At 39.3% G+C, this 24,712-nt stretch overlaps 1 protein-coding gene and 1 long non-coding RNA gene across 2 annotated transcripts; both read left to right on the plus strand.

The window, feature by feature from the left end:
- The first annotated feature begins 20 nt into the window (after window positions 1-20).
- LOC139661288 (uncharacterized) lies at window positions 21-11,641 on the plus strand. The gene is made up of 4 exons (XR_011696586.1): window positions 21-184; window positions 1,932-2,049; window positions 8,467-8,629; window positions 10,051-11,641. It is a non-coding gene; the product is annotated as an uncharacterized lncRNA (long non-coding RNA).
- A 2,946-nt stretch (window positions 11,642-14,587) lies between these two features.
- Window positions 14,588-15,816, plus strand: nkx2.9 (NK2 transcription factor related, locus 9 (Drosophila)). The gene is made up of 2 exons (XM_071539711.1): window positions 14,588-14,747; window positions 15,112-15,816. Exons 1-2 carry the CDS (start codon window positions 14,588-14,590, stop codon window positions 15,687-15,689), a joined length of 738 nt encoding a protein of 245 aa, XP_071395812.1. The 3' UTR covers window positions 15,690-15,816.
- The last annotated feature ends 8,896 nt before the right edge of the window (window positions 15,817-24,712 follow it).

The following is a 24,712-nucleotide window of genomic DNA, read 5'->3' on the forward strand; positions in this document are numbered from 1 at the left end:
GACATGACATGTCCCGTACCGAGTCCCCCCTCCTTCCTCCTCTCTTCCATCAGAAACCAAAGCGGGGATATACCACCATGAATTGCGTTATTGAGACAGATAGGGTGAGTATAATGCAATATCAAGATTGTGATTCTGGATCAGATCTTCACTTATCAACAGTGATGTGGCCGTAAATAAAAAGGTGCGTAAAAAAGCTCCGGGTTGTGAACATCACAAGGCAAACATCACCCATAAAAACAGAAATCATTAATATTTTCAGAATATGTATTTTTCCTTAAAATACCAAATAACCTCGTGTAACTTGTACTAGTTTGATCCTACTTAGTTTGATTTTTACAGTGAATTTGTCATAAATATTAATATCAGACTAAAAATGTGTGTAAACTCTATTCTGCCAGTAGAAAGGTGGGTAACATGAGTTTAGGCGCCTTCACTCTCCACTGCATCCCTGCTTATCATTCATTTGAATGGCATCATTAAGGAGCTGGCAGGAAAGGAATGGTTGGTTTTCAGTAATGTAATTGACAGGGTGATGGTTATAAATCGTATCTCCATGCGTTGGAGAAATGAGCGCTAATCCCAGTTTGTATGTTTTGATTGTCCATTACGCTTCAACAATCGACTGCTAACCTACTTATAAACATATAATAACTTAAACTTGAAATACTTAATACACATCAAAAAATAAACCATACACAGGATGATATTTTGCTCAAAATGAGGTCATCAAAAGACAAACATCTTAAACCTTTTGAAAGAATTTACCTGGTCGTGGAATTTGGAAATAACTGTCAGAGTTAAACCCAAAATACAGAAACATGTTGCATATTACGCACGAGAATTTAATATTGATTATTTGATTCATAGGCCACTGTTTAGGTGTGGGTATAACGAACATTCATCCTTACGTATTTTTTTTATTTCATCATTTTCACTTTTTCTTGTCAAAATGTAGGTCTAATTGAATTGCATTGATAGGCTTTGCACCGGATAGGCCAAACGTAGCCATTCTTTGCCAATTACGCACAGCAAGCGTTAAGAGTACGCTCTTATAACCCTGATATGAAGAAAAAACTCTTTACGTATTTATGTGTAGCTTTGTGTTTAAAGTATAATCAAATGCCTAAGAACTTCGGATAGGCTATTATGAAACAATAAAAGGAGGATTATGTTTAACTTGACTACTTCTGCATCGATTGACTCGCTCTATAGAAACTCCACTCGCGAGTAATAAGAGAGATTTGTTGCTTGCCGACACGAGAAACAAACACACACCATAACTTAGCGCTTTGACTCTTTTTCCCCCGCCTGACACATGCTTTCGGTTTTCCCATGTCATACTGCAAAAGGCCACGGAACAACAGTGACCTTCGTCTCCATGCCGTAGAATTTAAAGGGATCAACGCTGTGTAAACACCAAACACTCCCCCTCTGCAGCACTGCTAGTTAGGAATATTGATGGAAATCTCTGCACTATCAATAGGCATTAAGCATCAAAACGAGTCTGAGGGGAAAACAATAATACACAAAGTATTCTTCAGTATTTGTTTCAGCGCGCACAGCTCTCCAGCGCTATGGGTGTTCCCTGTATATGTGGGCAGGGATGTCGTGGAGGGTAAACCCACCTAAATTTTTTATTTGTGGAATGGAGTTTACTCACCTTTTTAGGCTGGCATAAATCTCGATGATGTAAATGTACATTACGTAGAGCGTATACGCCGTTATCACACTGATGCAAGTTACATGGAGATAGATATGGGGCCATATAAGGGGGAAAAAACATTAAATTAACGATTTTCTGGGAATTATATATATTGTTGTTTATATTAAGGGTTTTTTGCCTTGTGGTGATCACCGACTGGAGGTCAGTTAACCCAGTTTTTTATTTACATTTACCACTACATGACTGGTTGTGGTCTCTCCCCCAGGTCGCCCCCTCCACCCCCCCACTCCTCCCCACTAATGCGTCAAGGATAATGTTTACCATTGGGAAACGTGCTCAACTTGTTTCCATTGAGGTGCTTCCGGTGGCTGAAATAACAAAAGGTCAGTTGTGGGGGATCAAAGGTCTCCCCAAAGTACTAGATCTTCAGGGTTCAGGTTGAGCCACCCGGGATAAAGACGCTCTCCTGCTTCCAGTGAGGAGGCAGGAAAGCACTTCAATGATAAAACCTAATGTCGATCCCCTATAGGCACCTGAGACTGCGCAGCGGGGGCCGTCACCTCTTTTTTATGTGTTTACGCGTCCAAAGTCTTCTCTGTCAATGAGAGAATAACTTCATGGGATCATTGGAAAATGTTTAATTATGTCGCTGGTTGAAAAAAATTGAAGCTCATTTAAAATTATCATCTAGTGGCAAAAAGATGATTATTACTTTCTGAATAATTATTGCGATACTTTGCAAATCATGACTGACAGAGTGATTGACACATTATTATTATTATTATTATTATTATTATTATTATTATTATTATTATTATTATTATTATTATTATTATTATTGTTATTATTATTACTGTTATTGTTATTGTTATTATTATATCAATAGTTAAATCCTGTCGTCGTCGTCGTTGTTGTTGTTATTATTATTAATAATAATACAAATAAAACATATAATAATGATAACAATATATATATTGTTTTTTTTTACTACAATATTTTACTTTTATCGCTGATATTGCCTATTTAACAAAGTGGGAACTATTAAGATGGACTGAAGAAGCCTCATATGCTTATCATTATCCCCTCAGGATACGTTGCGCTTCCTGTGGGATGTCTATGGGATGTTTCACATTTGCAGTGTATTCAGTGTATAAATGTATTTTAAATCCACTTCCATTTCCGTGAACGCATCTTCTTTAATAAATAAGAATAAAGGCTACTGTATGCGACCTTTACTCAAATTCAGGTACATTTTTCGCTATTTACTCAACTGAGAAGACCGTGAACGCCACAATGCTAATAAGCTTGCACGCATGATTTCTAAAGACTATATGGCTGTCATATGCCTGTGTAGTTCACAAGCCTAAAATTGTCCATGTCGAATTGAATTGTTCATACCGCCAGTGAAGGCAACGCATCACTTGTCAGGCAGATTGTGTAACGATGGACTGAGAGCTTTCTGCAGCAGGCCGACTCGCTCCCTCCGCCTCAGCTCATGTTCTCTCTCCCTGTGAACTTGGAAAGTGATACAGAAACAGGCTGCCTTGTCTTCCTGTGTGATAATGGCTTCAGGAATATCACGAGGCTTATATCGTTTGCTTGTTCAGGTAGGCCTACAGCAAATAAAAGTTTTGCATTTGAACCGAGATTGTGATGTAACCATATTTGCAAATAGGAATCATATTTCAAGACAAAAGCGTATTTAACGTACTTATTTACTCGGCTACGCAACATATACATTGAACAAAACATACGGTGTTGCTTTGGTAATCTGCTTTATTGACTATAACATCAAAATCCTGCGAGATGTATAGTGGATTTTAATGCTGTGCTCAGCAGCCAGGCAGGCCACAGAGGCTAGTTGTCTGCTTCACACACAACCACTGTGTGTGTGTGTGTGTGTGTGTGTGTGTGTGTGTGTGTGTGTGTGTGTGTGTGTGTGTGTGTGTGTGTGTGTGCCCTTTGGATATTATGCGCAAAATGTGTACTACAGTGATGGCGTCACACAGTTTCATTGTGCTTTGCTAATCTACATACCATTTTTCTAATCTAATGCTTGAGGAACATTTTGAAAATAGTATAATTTTCTGACACATTATTGGGTTTCTCATGTTGAGCAGCATCAGTGGCGCCCCCCTCCAGAACACATTTGTACATCAACTTTCTTCTGTCTAAAACTGCTGTGATATTTTCCCTTTTTTTAGCAAGTTGTTCCGTCTCCAACTTTATTCCATTTTACAAATGTAGGCTAAAATAATAACTATATATATAAACTTGATTGAAAACAAGATAACGTACCTCAATTTATGTAAAAAAAATATTGGGCGATGCGAAATATAAATGCACCAACGGCATTGATTAGGCCTATATTCTACTGAGGCTTTGCATCAACATAATGATGATGATAATTATCAAACTTCTTCAAATCGGTCTCTAGAAAATAATCGCAGGCCTCTGCATTCCTTTTCTTATTCATCTTACCTGTTTGCAGACATGAAACTCTCAGGGGTTTTTTTTAATTTACTTTTCTTTCTGTTTTAAAAATCTGTTCAGCAAACAAAGCTAAGCTCTTGTCCCAACAGGATCGCGATGCTGCTGTCGCTGCGCTGCCTGGATGTCTGCACTTGTAGGCCAATCTGTTTATATCACAGGCTTTCTCTCTGTGTTGTGAAAGTGCCGGTGTTTGGCTCGCATTGTTTTCACGGGCTGGAAGTCCTTATTGACTCAAGATGAGCAAAGAGGCATGAAGGCCAAAAATGCTTTCTGAGGTGCTTTTTTAGAAGATTTCTGTAGCCTACCTTAAGAGTCCTAAAGGTACATTGAATGGCAAAGGATATACAGCCAAATAACATAATGAAGTGGAAAGTAAGTCCGACTAAAATCAGCTTACCCACCTTTATATTTGTGGAATAGAGTTCAGCAACATTTTTAAGCTGACATGGATCTTTATGAGGTAAATTTATAGCAGGCCAGAAGTAGGCTGAAACTGATGGAAGTTATATGAAAATAGGGAAAAACATAAACCATAACCGTTTTCTGAGAATGTAGTTGATTTTTCTTTATAATGGTCTTATGATGATCACCGACTGGAGGTCAAAGTTCATTCACCTTTGTATTTATCACCACATCACTGCCTGAAACTAATTACATGATTTGAAGATGGACACCTCTGATCTTATGTTTAGGCCTTTCACCCTCCAAGTTTTAATTCGTTTACGCAAATATGGTCTAGAATCCAGTTCAAGTGTTTTATGGGAGAAGATGAGTTTATATGCAATTCCAAATAATACAACGATAAATGTCTGTATAGGTTTTCCTTTTTGTTGTTTTGTTTTTAGATTCAAGACGCCGTGAAGTCCCGATTTGAATAGACGAAAGAAAACGGTGAATGGTGGCAACACATTGCTCAGTTAGTTTACATCCTGGTGAAAATACTTACAGTTATAAGCTGTGATACAACCACTCCCACCTCAACTATCCTCTTCATGACTGCTTTTTCCACTTGTTTTCAATTTTCAGCATTTTCAGCAAGTGAAGACATGAGGAACATTTTTCTCTGCAGTTGCAGCACCTTGAGAGAAATGTGATGCAGTGTAGCCTATTAATTCTTGAGAAAAAAAACAAAAACAATTATGCATTTTGGTTTGTAAGTCTGGGACTGTGTGCCACTTTATACCACCTAGAATATGAAACAGACGAACGGGCTGCTGATTGCTTCAGGATTTCGATGAAGTCTGATCGAAAAAGTACAAGGAAGATCTGCAAAGTCATTAAACGTTTTCTTCGCCCCAAAAACATCCAGATTCCTCACCATCGACGATTGCATTTTGGAGTTTAGTATCAATCATGGTGTTGTGGTAAATAAAAGGTGGACATGCTAAACTGTGACCTCCTGTCGGTGATTATCATATAAACAATCAAAAATCAAACAAAAATGAATAATATTTACAGAAAATCGTTTTCTTTAGTAAAAGATACTCTCATTACATTACTTGTATCAGTTTGACCTCATAAAGATTCATCTGAGCCTAAAGAAGTGAGTAAACTCTATTCTGCCAAAAAAAAGGAGGTTAAAGTGGATTGGCCCATCACTTCGATGCTCATCTGGAACCAAACTATTTCCAAATGAGATCGGTGATGAATACGGAAGACATCGGTCTCTCATTTAGTTGTGAAATCAAATTATTCATGAGTGAAATAATGCGATAGAGACTATTGAATAGATATCGAAATGTTATGCTGTCAAACGTTTTGATTTATCAGCATTTAAATATTCTCTGTAGCACCTGTCACGTGCTTTTCTCCCCAGTAAAGACGAATGATGACGACGACGACAACGACGACGGCGACGACGACGATGATGATGATGATGATGATGATGATGATGATGATGATGATGAGGAGGAGTGGATTCCCCCTCCATTAATCCATCAGCCATCATAATCTTTTAATAACAGTCTAAAACGCCTGTGATCATGTTAAGGCGCGGGTCTTATTGTTTCTTTATTTTCTTTAAATAGCCTATAGTCTGGGTTTCCAAATATCTCTACTGTCTTTATCTGTTTTGCTTGAACGTTCACTTTATTGTATCCAATATCCTTCAGGGCTGCAGCAGGCCTGCACAGGCTGTAGGGATATCTACACACAAAACAAAAACAGGCCTAAACACACCTACACTCTCTTAACATCATTTGCATCGTTGACGCATTACAAAGCAGACATTGGGACATCACTTGCATGCAGACACGTAAACGGGTTGAAGTCCATTATTATATTAAGGATAATTAGCAATTACAAATAAATAAATATTAATTAAAAAAAACAAATAGCTAATACATAATTAAAAAATATATAAATAAAAAAACAGAGAACAGACAAGTAAAAAAAATGGGAAATAAATAAAATAAAGAAATAAAAAAAACAGGGACAACATATCAGTCGAAGTCAGACTTTAAAAAAGATTTCAAGCAGTTTCTCAGCTGTAATTTCAAGGAACAGTCAACCGTGTCTGTCTGTACACAGCCTACAACAACGTTCTTGGTAGGCCTACATTTATACATTTTACTATTATATTTATTATTAAAAGTATTTTATCATACATGGTCAGTTATTATTATAATAATAATAATTATTGCTGTTATTGTTATTATTAGGCTATTATTATTATACGACTTGTTAGAATAATTATTATAGCCTAATAATAGTATATGGTATTATTCGTATTATTAGTATGATTATTCTTGTTATTATTATTATTGTCTTGATTTACCAGCCTGTATTTTCCACGCAATGAGCCGGCACTTCACATGTGTTTTTCCTATCAGACTTAACTCTAATCAGATCCATCCGCGTAAAATTCATTGCAACTTGATAGCATACATGGCTTTGTATCAATGGGCCTGAACATCAAAACACATCTTATATCAAGAGACAAGTAATTGGAAGTGGATTGAGACGCCTTGGCTGTAATCCATCCGCTGATTCCTCTTTGTGGTCATTCAGAAAAAAAAAAAACCCCATCATATAGTGGTGCTGTACTGTGAACGCAGACTTTCTTATCTGCAATACATGGATGCAAAGCTCCCCTTGCTCCCTAGACTCTCCGTGGAGCAAGTTGGAGAGAGGTGGATAAATGTCCCCAGTTCCCAGTTACTGTTCCCAGTAACAGCCCGGGGGAAGTCCCAGTCACCACTAACAGGTTATTATGGGGACACGCAGTGATTTCTGATTTCAGAGAGGGTGGGAAGTCTGTCATCTCATGCTGGCCACGTCCCCAACTGATTGATATTCTTCACACTCAAATAAGATGAGACTGCGTGGGGCTGTTGTGTGTGTGTGTATTGCTTTGGGAAACGCACTTGTCACCTAAATGGACGCGCAATGATTTCTTATTTCAGAGAGGATTATGGGGAAGTCTGTCATTTCATATTGGCATCGTCTCCAACTGTGTGATATTCCTCACACACACATAAGATCAGACTATAGGGAGCGTTTGGCTATTGCTTTGGGAAATGCCGTCGCTTGAGCGCCTTTAAAATAACCAGCGCTGATGACTCTAACCTTTAGCGTCCAAATGGCGGTGACACCATTAAAGTCTTTTGCAGGTTAGCACTTCTCCAAGGTTGAGTGGCCCGGTAACTTTAGTGCAGCCTTAATGAGGACGAACGCAGGTTAACGACGTATGTAGTCGTGTTTCAGAGGCCAAGGCTGGGTTTCAAGAGAGAGGGACAAAAGAAACAATATTTACGACACTTTTAAGCATCCATCACTTTGACATCTGTTCGTCTGGCACCTGGCATTCATTAGTATTAAATATTACATTCCGCCCTAATTTGGAGCCCTCTTTGTCCGGTCCGACCAAGGACACTGGGAAAAACTGAGAGCTCATACCTTTACTGCGCTTTTATGTTGTGTTTCTGTTGTTAAAAAGTGCAAATGGGGTGCTGATATAGACTACACTACTGTAAACACTAGACGTGAGGAATCGTTGAGTCATAACTGAATTATACCTTTATTAAATTTCCTCATCCATTAAGACCCCTGCTGCACAAACACAGAAACATTCCCCGCAATTGGTCAGTTTGGGGCACACGGGGTTTTAGACAATGTTATTAGATTACCGAGTAGGCTTACTTTCAATATCCCTATAAACATAGACTGGGAAAAGTCAGATGTGTAATGTCAGCGGGAATTGTGACAAACTCTTTTGTGTGTGATTTATTTCGATGTGGCCTATAGGAGCTGGGTAACCTGCAGTTCTCAGTTTACAGGTTCATTATGTGTGATGTACTTCTTCACAGTTCTGCTTAACGATGAAGAGGACGGTTGACGGGATTACCTGCACGGAGGGCCTTCCTAATCCATCCGGGGTAGCCTACTGCTGCAAAATGAAAATGGACAAGCGAGATGCATGTTAGCAGAATCAGCAGCTACATCGTTGGAAGGAGGATCAAGTACAATGAGGTCAGTTGATTCTTACAACAAGCGGTAATAAGGCTAAGAATAAGCGTCCACACATTTTTGAGCAATGTAAATGGCTTCCAGCATCAGGCACGGTGTTAAATATCTATCCAACCGTTTCCTGGCAACAAGACATCCCACTGAGAATAAGGCAACAACAAGCTAAAGCAACTCCTTGATCGCCATTGCCCAAGTTGCCCTGTGCATCATGTCTTAAAGAACCACTGTCAGTTTGGAGCTGTACAGTGGGCCACTGTCGGCCACTGAGTCAGTGCCAAGGCAGACCATGACCAGACTCAGACCAGTTATTCTGCAATACAGTGGCGCCATCTGCTGGACATTTTGGATGCAAAAAGCAATGCAGCAAGTGTGACAAATGTCATTGGTGTCCCGCCCAGCTCTACCAGTCTTCACTCAGCTAATAAACTGATGACCAAGATTTCCCAGGTTTAATATTGACCTCTAGGCCCTCACCCCCATGTACTTGCATATAAGAAGATATTTTAGTAGGCAGCAGGATAAGAAATATACAGCTCCTGATAGAGTGGCCAACATTAAGGATCTTCACAAATGCATAAATTGTAAAATAAGATTAGTTGGAGTAGGGGGGTGAATAATCTATGTATATAATATATTATTAATCAAGAAGAAGAAGAAGAATGTTTGCATATCAGCAACTTCAGTGAATGGCGCTGCCTGCTAAAACAGTGTGCAGGTCGGGTGGCTGCGTAAGACCCGGGCTTGGAGGAAGGTGAACGGTTTGAATCTCAGCTGAGAAACCTGGGTCAGGGCAGTGAATGAGCAACAGTTTCCCTTCCCTCTGCAGCTACTGTCAGTGCCCTTGAGCAAGGCACTGCATCCCCAACTGCAACAATGGAGCTGGCCAACAGTGTTCGTCCTATATGTATCTCCCCGGTGTGACTTCATGTAATTCTCCCTCCCCCGGTAACTACTGTCCCAGACTGTTGGTGAAAGTAAGAACGACTTGAATAAGGGTTAAAAACATCTCGAGTCATTCTGTCACTTAATGAGTGTCCTGAAGAGGGCAGCAGAGCATCATACATGTCAGTTGTAGCACAGAGAGTTCAAAGTCTTTATCTCTTTTTTGTCTTAGGTAAGAGGATCAGTGTTCAGGGATTACTTTCCAAAAGACCAAATTTGTTACAGTCAACTTTTAAAGAACAAAGTGAGGGGGGGGGGACTACAGTTTTTATTGGTTACCTGTTTTGTTTCAGGACATGTCCTCAAGTTAGAGTGGCATGAGTCACAGCGACTGACCCAGTCTATGGCAAGGAGGTATCAGTTTCCACAATGGATCTCAGGAAAACACTTGAACAGCTTCGGAAAGGACCAAAAGAGGTGGAAAGGTGAAACTGTTTTGCTCTAAGTTCTAATTCACACAGAGCTCTTATTTCTTCACACAGCCTCTACGTCATCTTCACCTTGGATGGCAACAGTTCTGGAGCGGACAACATGTAGCACCTTTAATCAAATCGTGCTTGAATTAGGCCTCAAACTACAGATTGATGCAGATTTATATACTGATTATATCCTAATGTTTTTTCCCAGATCTTTCAATTCTTCAAGTACTTGAGGACCAAGAAAAAAGAAAAAATATTTGGAAAGTTCTTATCACAATCTTTTTTGCAGATATTGTCACTTTTGAAACAGTATTTTTTGAGTAATTTTAGGTCATCAATTTTTGTATTCCCAGATATTAGTCAAAAGAAGTCATGTTACTTTTTCTTTGCATTAGCTATTGTTCTGTTGCAACAGAAAGTATAATCACTGACCATCGACTTTCAGTAATTGTAGATCTCCTAAAGAGCCTGTCTTCGCATATCTAAATGAAGTGAGATTTCCTTAGATGTTAGCATATTGGTGACACTGGTGCCATAGTGAAACTATAGTTTGCAGAAATCACAATAGCCATTCCTATCATAGTATAATATAATATAGGAAACTGTTTGCCTTACACAATATGTCCATAATCATTGCAATTACAAATAAATCACATTTTTGTATTCAGTCTATTGCTGTCATTAATTGGGTAGGTCTTTAGGTTAAATCATTTTATTATTTGGATCTCCCTTTGCCAGGGGTGGAAAGCATCTAGTTAAAACTACTGCATTTGGATACATTTTAGAGCAGCTATACTTTTATCAGTCTGTACTGTATTTATGTATTTCTTCCAACTTTTATTTGAGGAAGTTTTATTTTTAGGCTCAAGAGTTGTGAGTATGGTAACACCTGGCATTTAAAATACAATAATCATTCTCAACTCCCAGAACTGATGTTATAACTTTGTTGATATTACCTAAAAAGGAACCATTCCCAAATATTCAGGGCAATCCCAATCCCAAATCCCAAACTCCATCCCAAAGCACATTTGTGATGGAGTTTGGGAGGTAGGGAGAGGTGTGGATGGAACAATTCAACTCAAAAGCAACTGATCATTTCATTATTTTTGTGAGATACTTTTACTTTTGCTTGAGTTATTTTCTAGACAGGTATTCTCACAGTGACCTGAGTTAAATGTAATTGAAGTGGCGGTAAAAATTTCACTACTCTTTCTACCTCTGTCCTTTGCCTCTGGTTAAACCAGTATTGTAATCTGTTTTTTTTGTGTTTTTTTTACAAGTAAACATAATCTGAAAAAAAATACATGATCTTACAACTTTCCAAACAAACCACATTCAAACCATAATGGATTTGGCAAACCAAGAGTGACACTTACAGGATCTGTAATCGTCCTGAGACTGTGGAATTGCCTCCTCAAAGCATCAGATCATCCAAATCAGTCACATTTTTTTAAAACTCCTCTTAAAACCTTTTTTGTTCATTGGTTTTTCTTTGTCTTCTTTTACACTGTTGCTCATTTGCTTTCACCCTTGCTCTTATTTCCCTTTCATCTTAACTGTGTTGTTGATGTTCCAGGCTCTCTCTCCTTTCCCCTGTTTTTGTGGATTTGTAACCCTCTATTTTGTAAAGCACACACTGGTTTTGTATTTTTAAGTGCCATATGAATAAAGTTGACTTGACTTGACTTAGTGATTGCATATTGACATGCTCCCAGCAGGCAGCAAACCCACAGCTGCTGCATGCTCAACCAACTTGAGCCTCACAAGACCTCAGTTTACAGCAGAGAGAGAGATGTGGCTGCCAAGTCATTAGATACCCCCCCCCCCCCCCCCCCCCCCACCCCTTCTCCCCCTCCTCATGATAATGCTAATAGTATTTACAGGACAGGGAGAAGGGGAGAGGATACCAGAGGCAGGTGCAGCTGCTGAGGCATCATGCTACAGTGAGCCACCATACTATTAGTTTTACCCATTGAGATATTCAAGGAGTAACAGCGATCTCATTGTGGCTGCTTGGTTGGTGGACAATGACTCAGATTGAAATCAATCACAGCCGTTCAGGGTTTTATCTCTTTATGTGGTTCAATGGTAAATAGTGTTTAAAAATAGGTCAAAATAAGAGCAAAGTAGAGGAAATATTAGAGTGTTAATAGTGCTTGTTAATAGCCATTGCAGGTGTTTGGTTAGAGGACAAACATTCAGATTGAAATCAGTTAACAGTTCAGGAAATGTGGTTCACTGGTAAATTATGAGCTTTAAGATTGTTTTTAGGGTTAGGGTTTCAATTTAAGCTCATTATTTGACCATACCATTTTAAAATGTTAGAACCTCCTAGTCATAGTCCTTTAGTTTGTAGCTGCTAAATCCAGAGCCATGTGAGAAAATCTCCATTTGGTTGAGAAGAGATTGGAAATGGAGAGTTGAACAACAGAGTAAATATTTGGCAGTGGAGAGCTCTTGGGAGCTGCAGAGGACCCTCTCTGGCTGAAGCCTGCGGGTGTTAAATAGATTAAGGGGCTGCCAGGTCATTGTGGACAGAAAATTCCCGCTCTTTGGACATGACTTTTCTTTGCCTTTCAGTGTTTTTGCTCTCCAATCGAGTGCACTCTGCAAACTACCCACTCCAGCAAACCTGCGTACTGTAATCCGCTGGTGTTTGTCAACCACTGGTAGCCTGTGTACACAGAAATGCTTCACAAGGGATTCACTCCTCTCTGAAGAGCAGCTGAGGAGATGTTGTGTGTTTTGGGTGCTTGTATACGTTTCATCTTACAAGCCGTTTGAATAATATTTCCTTCTCAACCACAGGACTTGGGATGTACGTAAATAAAGTTTTATTTATTGTTTAAGGATAAAGCCACAAATGAAGGCAGAATTAAGCGCATTTTGTTTGCCATACGGACTAGTCGTACAGGTCAGTGACTTTGCTGAACTGTGAAAAACTAAAAGGAATTTAATACGTCCCAAATCACACATATAATATTGCTTTGGACTATAGACTTGGCGGCAGTAGACGTAGAGCAGTAGATAGTGGCCTGGATCCTATTCAGCTCCATTCAAAACCATGACAACAAGGAACAAGCTCGGATTTATCCTAGAAAGTTAAAGGACATTGTGCCGGGGCGTCAATCAGGCATTATTGCGGGACTGAACAAATGCAAAATCTTGACTGGAACAAATGCTTCCAACGGGTCTCGGACGCGGGGCTACATTTTCCCCTTTTGTTCTCCTCCTCTGGTTGGCATGTATTTGTGTTCCCTCTCGTACGACCACCCAGGACGACTGGGAGGCATGTCCACTCTCCTCCCTGCCTCATGCACCTCACTGAAGTGGATGAGGACCGATATCAAATACGAAAAAAAATAGCCTATACGCACCACATTAGGCTGGAATCACTCAATGCATTTAATACGTTTTCCCTCTAACTGGGCAGAGTTAAAACAGATCTGCATATAGGCTATAGGTGTCAGTTGGCTTATGGGAAGGTGTGGGCACTTGTGATACCTTAGTGAGTCCAAATTTGCTCTTATAGTTTTTATTATTAGATTGGAGAGCTAAAGATCAAGCATCATAGTACCAGAAATCTATTTGGAAGCCATAATGTTCCCTCTAAGCTTTGTGCGTCTGTGCAGGATAGTTTGGTGACCTATGTCTAGCAATTTATCACAATGATGATAATATCGTGTCAGTCATCAATCATTGCAATTAATCAATAATTGGATGTTTTGGTTTGGCAGCAAATTATATCAGATGCAGGGACTTTGCCTTACCTTAGAGTTTAGTGAATTGACGCCCTTTGACATTTGCCTCTCCAAAAATATAATTTAAAAAAAATCCTTTCCAAGTCATGTGATAATATATAAATAAATAAAATGTCACCTGGGTCTACAGTTAGGCTATCAATAGGTTCGATCAGCAAAGTAAAAAAAAAAAGGGAGATATTCCTATAAAAGTCATAGAAAAATCAGGGAACAAACCTGCTGCTGCCTAATGCTCGGAATTCTCCACATCCTAAAACGTCAAAATTCTCACGCCTGCAATTAATACGCCTATAATGGGGCTCACACCAATACGTGTATTAGTTAAACCAACTCAAGGCATCACGCTAATTGCTCACTTTGTATGCAAATATTGGACACGTTATTTTGGCAAGGGGAGGAGGGGTGATGATGGGATGGGCTGTGTTGTCAGTTGCCACCCAAGACGTGATTCAACTACAACAATTACCATTATCTGTTTCCCAGTTTGACGATACGGGACGAATCTGTAATGATGACGAGTGTTTCCTTCGGCCATTGTTGAAGCTCTGGGCTTTTTTATTCTGCGCGTCCACACCTACCGTCATTGGGTGACAGCACTCGAGCCATTCAGGTACTCAGCAGAGGAGAGGCTTTATAAGCAGCCTGTGTTTACGGCTTATGGAGTGCTGTTTGTATAAACACTGAGCCTAGTGCATACATTGGTATTCTAGCTGGTGTTTTGACAGTGTGAAGCCCCGCTTTGCCTCGAGTGGAGAGGATCCGCACGGTACACTCTCTTGGATAGGGTTTTATTCCATTTGGAGAGCTTTTACGCAAACGGATTGGATTGCACGGACGCAATGGTTGTACCGACAAAGTTCAGTTTTTCCGTCAGGAGCATCCTGGATTTGCCCGAGCATGATGCGGAGACGGCACCGCAGTCCTCGCCGCTCCACTCCTCCTGCTCCTCCAGCTCGTCCTACTCCTCCTGGATGGACTGCGACCGGAGTCCTTGTATATGTAAGTGCAGTAAAGCCGTGACACGTTGATGATGTTGAATTTATTTATCATTCGATCAATAAAGGCTGCGAGAAATCCATCCTCCCTCTTCCAGCCTATTTGAAGTCTGGTTATGTTTATTTTAAGAGATTTATTTTAAGATTATAAGAGACTGTCATTCAACCGGACAACCCGGGTTCATGCTTAAGTGATGGGGCATGAATCCGGGTATCCAACCGGGTATCCAACCTGCTGAAGTGTCCTTGAGCAAATTACCTACCATCCCTACCAGCTAACCCTACGCCCTGTACCATTATATCTATATTATCGATTTCTTATAATTTGGTAGGCTAAATTGACTAACCTCTTGTTTTCATTTATGCAGCTTCAGATGAAGGCAGCCTCGAGGCCTCCCCCGATTCAACCAAGCCAGATGACTCGGCCATGGATTCTGAGTCCGAGAAGAACAACAGCAAGAAGAAGAAGCGCCGGGTTTTGTTCTCCAAGGCCCAGACCCTGGAGCTGGAGAGGCGCTTCCGTCAGCAGCGCTACCTGTCCGGCCCGGAGAGAGAGCAGCTGGCCCGGATCCTCAGCCTGACCCCTACCCAGGTGAAGATCTGGTTTCAGAACCACCGCTACAAGATGAAGAGAGGACGGGCGGAGGGAGCGCAGGAGATGGAGATACCTCATCCTCCAATTCTGCGCAGAGTCGTTGTGCCAATCCTGGTCCGGGACGGGAAACCATTTCACACCTGCTTATTTGACACGGATAAAGGTGGCTGCGTGGCGCCGACCACCTCTCCGGCGGTACCCTTCACTTTGGCCTACCAGTCTCTTCAGCATCCGTCCCCGGTTGCCCTTCCTCCCGGATACCAGCACTTTCCCAGCCCGGCGGCGTCCAGACACTCCTTCGCCTGGAGAGACTTTTGGAGCGACTCGGTTCAGTTCGGTTCTTTCAAGTGAAGCCTCCTTCTAGCCTCATTCAATGCACAAGCTCATTTAGAATTGCATCAAATGTTTTCTGAATGTTTTCCCTCTGCAAAAATTTCGAGCAACTTAAAATATTTTAGATTCTCACTAGGATGAAACTATTTTGCACATTTTATTTTGATATTTTGCGTATGTCTGTGACTATTTTGATACTTAAAATATGCTGATAATATTTTCTCATGCATGGGCTTACTGGTGTAGCCTATAGAATATTTTGTTTATCCTGTAAAATAATGTATTTTTTATGTGTGTATTGGTGTGAAGCCGTTTATACATAGACAGTATTTGTAAAAAATAACTTTTGTTGAGGTCAAACGGAGGCTGCGCTTGGCCATATTAGAAGAGTCTGTAGCAGCAAAGCCAGTATTATCCTGAATGTATGAAGGAAATTATAATGTTATTTGTTATCTTCAAGTAGCCTTTCATTAAAGGCCATAACTGTTTAAATTGTTGTTGTTTTTTCTTGAACAAAATGATTAATAAATACTTATTCTTATTTTGTATGGTAATTTTTCCAGTGTAACCTTGCATATCACTTTTTTTTTTGATATTCAGTGTATAATCTACACTCCATCGACACGTTCATTTCTGACCACGAAAACAAATAGATGTCTCTTGTTTTTAGAATTAAAGCTGCTTATTTGTACGAAAATATGCTTTTATTTAACGTAAAGCAAATTTGATCAATTTAGGCTACCATTCCAGTCTAACGGAGGTTTGAACCTAAAATATGTAGCAGGTCATGACACAGGCCCAAAGGCTTTTATAATGTTAAAAACTCATCAAGAACCCAAAAGCTGAGCAAACATCACTTGTAAAAGGAATGGATTTGGTTAAGCATAAGAATACCCAGTAAACATTACAGCCTCACTCACTATAGCAGCCTATTGTCGTCTGGGCCCATGGGCTGCTTTTCACTTTTACGCAGTTAACGTTTTGTTATCCTAAGTCACAGGAATAAGGCTATGATTAAACTGAGGGTTTATCAGGAGACCTTGCTGTGTCTGTAAGTTTGAAGATGATGTTATTTTTACTCGCATATTTCCAACAGGCCGTATTAAAGACATCAGCACATCATAGTAGTCAAGCCTGTTGTCTGCAGTCTTCATGGTTTTGGCTTACACTTTACATTTTACTAGATAGCTGAACAGATGCAGTTATGAAACATAATCCTTTCCATAGTGGCAAGAAGAGAGTTTTATTCAGTTATTCATCATTTAAAATGTGGTAAATTAAATTATAACACACATCACATTTTCCAGAGTTGGTTGATTTTTCAGTGACAGTTACCGTAATTGTTTGTCCACTCATTATGAAACATAATGCTTTCCATATTGGCAAGAGCTAATATGGCTACCCAAAAGTGTTAAATTAACTCCAATGTGTGTGGACTTATATAAACACTGATTTTTACGCTCTCAGAGTTAAATCAAACACTTAAATTAAGATGATTTTGCGCAGTATTTCCCCTATCTTTTGGTTAGAATAAAATATTTTATTATGAATAAACACTGTATTATTGGTAAGAACGTAAAGTGTTCATCTACAAGGAGGGGTTTCCTTGCTTTCACGCCCCCTGTGATGTTGTTTGCTCGTCCTGTGACCCTGCAGCGCATCGTTCCTGTCACCTGGCCCTTTGTCCCTCTTGCTGGGGCCACCTTGTATCACATATGGAGGGGACTGGCCAAACCCCTCAGCCCGCTGCATCTCCCCTTAAACACTCTTTTTGTCTGTGTGTCTCCCCGTGAATGGACCATTGTCCTTCATCCAAAAGGGACCTAGACAAAATCTTTAGTGTTTCAATTCCCGTGATGTTTAATCAGTCCCTGCGACAAATTTATGAGGTTTAACTGCACAATGGTGTTTTAGAGCATCGTGGGGTTTAAGGGTGACAAAGACAGGCTTTTAGAGGTTGCCATTGGTTTTTTAAGTTGGTCAGAGGAATTGTCTGAAAAGGATGGGCTCGGTATTAGCCTGCCCATCCTATAGTTTTACTCGTTGGCCAACACTGGGCCCCTTTAGGAAAGTTATATGTTCCATGTAAACTAGGCAACAGGAGGCGCTTTGACAAGTGTTTGCAAAAGATGTACAATACATATTAGGATTTAGTATATTAGGATTTACTTTTTATACAACAGCTAGAAACTTTTGTATTATTTTCAAATCGTGGCATGGGCCATTGGCGACTTGCACATGCACGCCTAGTTAGAAATACACTTCAATCATCAAAGCTTTACCAAACATTGGCTTTTGCTACTCTTTGTATTCAACAGATTTTGTTATAGTTAGTCCTCAGCCATATGTAGTGTATTGTCTAAAAAAAGTCAACATTCTTGCAGTTTATTTTCTAAACGAAACTTCTGTTGTTGTTTTTTCAGTATAGGCTACAGCCAAATTGATAATGAACAGTTTATACCAAAATGGTGTTTAACCTTTACTCAGGAGGAGGACTATAAGGCCTATTTAGAAGCAGAAAAAAATCCTCAAGGATTTTACTATATACTCATTATTTATTATGCATCTATTTCCAGTAAAATGTTTCACAAAGACACTAGCATTTCTAGTCTTATTTTATTTGGTTATTTTTTATTTTATTGATTTAACTAACTTATTATTAGAGACCGATTGCACTGACTTCTGTAAGCCTATGTGCCTAAACTCTTGAATATTTGGAAGTGAGGTAGGCCTATGTAAACTGAGTTTGATTTAGTGCCTCTCCTGGAGCCATGAGTGATGGGCTGCCAGCCACAATCCACTTAAGATGCATAACAGTGGGTGGAGAGAGGACATGGTTGACTTTATAGTCTCAGAGTCAGAATACAACAGTACTGGTGGTAAAAGGTGAAAGTTATCACTCGGCACAGATTTGACTGCAGCAGTTGAATCAGGCTAAAATTGATGGTGAGCCTGGATATGGACAAGAGTGTCGGACTGCACTCTTTTCTTCTCACCCAAAATTTAAAAACAATAGTGTATTGGTCAAAGTATACCCATGAAAGACCCAGTAGAGTTTTATGTGTGAAGATGAGCAGTTGAAAAGCTATTTCAAATGTTTTGGCATTGCCTGCTGACTTCTTCACTGGATGGTGTTAGGTTGATTAACAGCATTTTACCCATAACCCTTCAGTTCAGATGCTACAGTTTTCCTCATAGAACAAAAATTATACAAGCTACACAGGTTCCTCAAGCTTCCTGATGCTTCTCTTCATTTCAGTTGATACAAATAGCCTATTTTTTAATAAATCTATGTCAGTAAATTGAAGAGAAGGTACTTTAAGCATTCATAACTGGAGGGAATGTGTACATCTAATGCAAGAATTGGGGACACATATGGGATGATATGAGAATAGAGGATGAATTCCAGTTTTCAGGGATTGTTTTTATGCCCTACACACTGCAGACAGCAGCTACTAATAATACTCATCATATTTGCATTGCTTATTCTTAACAAATCTACAAACTGCTGTAAAAAAGAAAGAACAAAACAATCACTTCGACAAAAATATAAGCCATAATAGAGAGAAGACTGAGATTTTGAGCTCCATTAAGGTCAGCTTTGCAGAAAAGAAACAACTAAATTGGCACTGTGAACACGACATTGTTGTTTTGAAACATGTTAGAGGGAATAACACTAAATGTTGGAATTCCCTCCTGAAATTCTTCTTGTCCACAACAATTCAGTCAACACACAATGTTAACATGCTTTCTCGCCAAGCTATAAACCTCATGAGCCAAGACTAAAATGATTGCTTTACAGACAAATGTGCTTCAAGTTGTTGCAGTGAACCGAAAAATATACCCCAAAATTAATCTTAGTACCCTCACAATCAATTCATTCTCAAGACAGCTGTGCATCTGCTCTGTGTGACGTCACTGATTTGGGGGTGAGACAAACTCTCCTCCCTCATTTCTGAATATACTGCCCTACATAGACGCAGAGCAGTTAACTGCATTTTGAGTGTTTTCAAGATCAAATTTAATAAGTTGGGTTTAAATTTCAAAAATGATACCTATGAATGCTACCAAACCATACATTCCACTGCTGTATACCAACAATACTGTAGTTGGGACAGGAGATAAATGATTAAATGATTTTTCTCAGTTTCACTACACTGCAGTTACTGCTGTTTGAGTTTGTAGGGCAGTATATGAGACAAAAGTGGATGTGCAGTAATACAAATTGTTATAGGACAGACAAAAAACATATTTGTGCAATAATATTCAGTGTTCTTCTTTTATACATTTTAGAAGTGGCGTGTTTTGCTGTTTCAAAACAATAGAGTATCGTGACATGCTGCCAATTTCTTACCTACAGGTCCTACTGGCTGAGTGAAATAAGGTTTCCTGTGGTTTGTTATGCAAACCTTCACTAGATGGCAGAATAACACATGCTATCAGTTTGCAAAACCGCTCACTCGCTGTCACTCACTGTGGTTAATGTGACCAGACGGTGAGTTCAGTTCTTTAGGTGAAAATAGTTAGATGGTCCATTAGGGGCCGTGCTTCACCGCAGAACCACATGCTGTACCTTTGAATCCTCCCAGCTACACTGGTTTGCGACAATGGACTGAGTGCGTAAAGATGGCGGCCTGGTGTGACGTCATTCCTGTAGCGTAAAGCACCTATGCGTCAACACTTGCTCAAGGGCTGTGCTCAAGTCAAAGTCACTCCTCCAATACCTGCTGCTTTGCTCCATGACCATGAAACTGAAGTTCAAGTCCGCCATGTTGGAGATTCAAGAAGCGGCTGAAAACATTTCCTGGTGTCTCCTTCAGTGGAGAATGCTGAGTACGTGCTTTCTGTCCAAGAAGTGAGATGTGTGGTTTTTGAGAGCATTGACCTTCCAAATGTCATCTTTCTCACATGTGAGATGATCATAAGCGTATTATAAATCATAATCCGAACCCCTAAATTCAATTTACTTGAAAGTTGAAGTCAAGTTATGTCTTTAACTGGAAAAAAAAAAGATCAATTTTGAGGACGTTCACTGGTGAGGTCATCACCAGTTCACGCCTCTGCATCTATGATGGTGGAGCACAGAAAGTCTTTTCTTCTTTTCTTGCCTCTTCTCTTCACCTTCCTCTTCCTCTTTTCCTCCAATTAATTTAGAGACGAGTTGTCATGCAAGAAGGTAGAAAATGAACAGAAACATGAAAAGTTTTTGCACGAGACCAAAGACTCAGGGAAATTTCTGAAACACAAAGTGGAATATGAGCCAAGACACCGTGAATCTATTTTTATATCTATTTGTCAATTCATTCCTCAAAGACCCATGATTGGCACTGTAGCGTTGAGTGATAACGTTCAACATAAACTGGTATAACTGGGCAGAAAATAAAACTACCTTGAAAATGAATTGGTTGGCCTATAGTTTTGGAATGAAAAATAACCTGGAAATATGAAATCATTATAATATTCCTATATTCCTGAAGGAATTATAGTTTATGGTATCTCCTATGGCAGAGGGACTTAGAGTGTCTGGTTATATAGTGAACTTTTCGTATTTTATGGTACTTTATATCTCTATTGTGTCACTATAATATTATTATAATATTACTACAGAGACTTAAAGTGTGCCTGTTATACTCAATAGTGAGTTTATAGTGACCTTGGTATTTATACCTCCTATGATACAGACTTAGAGTGTGTGACATTTTCGTACTCAGTGGTATTTTCTATCTCTAGCCTATAATATTCATATATGGTATTTTCTAACTCTATAATATTCCTATAGGGCAGTCATCCTCAAAGTCCGGACTCCGGTCCGGATCCGGACCGAACCACAACTGTCTCCGGACTCTGAGCAAATTATACTTTTCATATGTATTATTTGTATTATCTGCGAGACTTCGCCGCAACGCAACGAGTCAAAATTCTCCGCTTTCTCCACTGCAAGCAGCGCTCTGACTGCTCCACTGTCTGTGTGAGGACGTCTACTCTGCTTTGGTTTGGTCCAATCACATTCAGCGTCCCGTCATCTCCATGACAGCGGTGGGTCGCGGACGCGACGTCATACTGTAGAGCCGCACTTTTTTTTTCAAACTTTATTTTTACAAGAGAAGAGAACAAAGACCGGTGTAATGAAGTTGACAGCGCAGCTCGTTTCGTCAGCTGTTAGCTACTAGCCTAGATTTGGAACGTGAATCAATCTAAAATGGCGTGTTCAAAGGTGGCCAGCCTACAGCAGTGAGTCTGCATTCTCAACAATGAACACGGTGAAGAACGAGTACCGCAGCCGACTCACCAATGAACACTTGCATCAGTGTCTCTGCCTGGCCATCACACCTTTTGTGCCAAAGTTCAAAGTCTTGGCAGCAGACCAAAGGTGCCACTTCTCTCATTAAGCAACAGTGTTTGACACAATGTACAATAGTTCTGGACTTATTTGGACTTTGATTCTTAGGATGGTTTGATTCACCTTTGGTGGCTGGGTGTGTGAACCGGGTTTGGGGGATGGGGATAATGGGGAAATGGTGATTTGTAGCTTTAATTTAATTTAACATGTAATTTTATATTTTATTTAATTTAATTTTATATATTTTATATAATTTAATTTTATATTATATATATTTTATATTTAATTTTATATTATTAATTTAATAATTTAATTATAATTCGTTAAAAGCTTGACTGACCTTAATAAACGGACCTTTGTCTAATTGAAAATTTTCTTTGTGGACCTTTAAGATTTGTATTTGAGTACCCCTGCTATAGGGAATTATACTTTTGCCAATATATTTGTAAAGTACTCTTCTAAATTGTGTTTTAGGATAACTAGGCTATAGTTGTTTTTCTTAAGGGAAATAATAACAATGTAAAACTTTTACGTTTTATTGTACCCTTTTATTTTACCGTAAAGTTGTTCACGGGATTATCATGCGCCAATCAGTTAATGAACAACAACTTGAAGCCTTCATAACAAAGGCTCGGTAGCCCCTACCCGCCACTTCAAAGTATCCTCATTATTCGGAGGAATTAGCCGGAACATTTGGACTAATTACCGCTAATTGGCCATAATAGCCGTGTTCCAGAACAGGGAAAAGGTACTGATTTAGATGATTAAGAATGCCTTTTGAAATTCCGTAATTAACGAAGGCATAGGCTAGATTTACCTTGGATGCAGCAACATGTTTTAATTTTAATTGCCTGCGATTACATGGCCTGCGGAATTAGGCGCCCGCACCTATCAGACACACAATTTAGTTTGGCTGTAATATTTAGCCTGGGACTATATGATAATATTGTTTCATTTAGGATACGTGTAAGGCGATATAGGGAGATATGGATCGTTGTAAGGTAGACCAATATTACAGTCAGGACCCTTTTCAAATTAGGGTCAACGCAGCCCCATCCAGCACTGACATCTACAAATACGCCACTTAGATCAGATTAGCCTATGCTAACATGCCCTGGTGCCGTGAAATATGCTGCTCAACGACATTAAAATACAAGACTGTCACTGGAGGAGCCCACTGATGACAAATAGCGAGGGATCTGCATGTCACTGCAGTAGAAAGGGGGAACTTTACCCCATATATCCCACTGCTGGTTTATTTTGGCACTATTCCTGTGAGTGCACATACACTATTGCATCTGTCTGTGAAATTCAACTTTAATAGCATGAGACAGAGCATAATAAATAATGTCATAGACTTAAAGTTGTTAGAATTTCACTGTTTTGCAAATTGATGTTTTTGATATGAAACAAGAAACAAGATTCAGAGAGTCACCGATGGAGTAAAAGTATGAGAGTTTTACAAATGATAGTGGCTGCCACCAGAAGACGCTGTGTTTCTTTAATTCCTGTATGGATATATTGGCTGAACCGAGAAGCACAGGCTTCTGTTAGGCGACGGTACCGTCTGCTGCCACGTTACCGACAAGAGCTTTGCAAAACTGAAATTTATAAAGATTTGTTATATTATTTGTAACAGTATTTTAGTTTTGACTCCGGTATGATCCTGACATCCAGAGGTCGTTTATTCAGGTTAGAAGTTATTTTATCAACTAAGACCACTTGTTTTCGAGTATTAGGTTATTATTTTGCTGTATCTGCATACAAAAGCAGGCGACATAAGTTGATCAGTAAGTATTCATAGCTTGTATTTAATTCATGTATTGCTTTATATTAATATTCATGACACAAAGGGTGTCATATAGTTTGAAACAATTTTGGTGTGGCAATAATAGGACTATATGTCAGTCTCTAATATATACTAATTAGCTGATATTGCAGATGCAAATATGCTATTCAAGTGGTGTTATTAATAATACTAATACTAATAGCAATACTAATACCAACACCAATACTACTCATACCACTACTAATGATGATAATAATATTACAGCAACAACAACAATAACAATAAAGACAACAACAAGTGATGATAATAATAACATTGCCTAATAATAATAATAATAATAATAATTAAACTGAGTGAGACAATATTTAGGACCTGTAATTTATTATTATTTGTTTAATTCATATAGGTCCGTTAAGTTGCCTTGCGTGAAACATGTTTGGGGTGAACAGTGAAGAAAAACCTGATTACACGCTTTGCGTAAAAGCGCACTTTGGTTTGGTACAGTAGGCTGCAATGGCGCATGTTTGATCAAGGAAATTATTATTTTAACTTGAAAGGTGGTTTGAGAGAGGCAGAAGCTTTTCTTGTACCTCTACGCAAAATATTGGAAATGAGATATGATTGAGTTAAACTATTATGGCTCGTTGAGCATTAAGGCAAGACGCTACTGAGGGCTACCTGGCGTTGTGCTGCAGGAGAGTACTTGAACGCCGTTAACTTCACATGAGAGGCTCTTCTACTCCAGACTCTATTTTCTTTTTTTACTGGGTCGCTGAGACGAGTGTGTGCATCTGAATTTAGGTAACACGCTGCTTGCGTCCAATGATATCAAAAGAAAAAAGGGGTTAATCATTTACGCAGCCACTTAACACGCGGATGTGTATTTATTTACTTATCAGTATCAGTCAATTT

The sequence above is a fragment of the Centroberyx affinis genome, unplaced genomic scaffold (genome assembly GCF_046629955.1).
Source record: "Centroberyx affinis isolate AG114_WGS23_722 - 3 ecotype Tasmania unplaced genomic scaffold, CSIRO-AGI_Caff_v1 ptg000205l_1, whole genome shotgun sequence".
NCBI classification, from domain to species: domain Eukaryota; kingdom Metazoa; phylum Chordata; class Actinopteri; order Beryciformes; family Berycidae; genus Centroberyx; species Centroberyx affinis.

Coding starts and splice junctions, on each gene's coding strand:
- nkx2.9 (XM_071539711.1), top strand. CDS start 14,588: ATGGTTGTACCGACAAAGTTCAGTTTTTCCGTCAGGAGCATCCTGGAT. Junction 14,748..15,111: donor CGACCGGAGTCCTTGTATAT/GTAAGTGCAGTA, acceptor TCATTTATGCAG/CTTCAGATGAAGGCAGCCTC.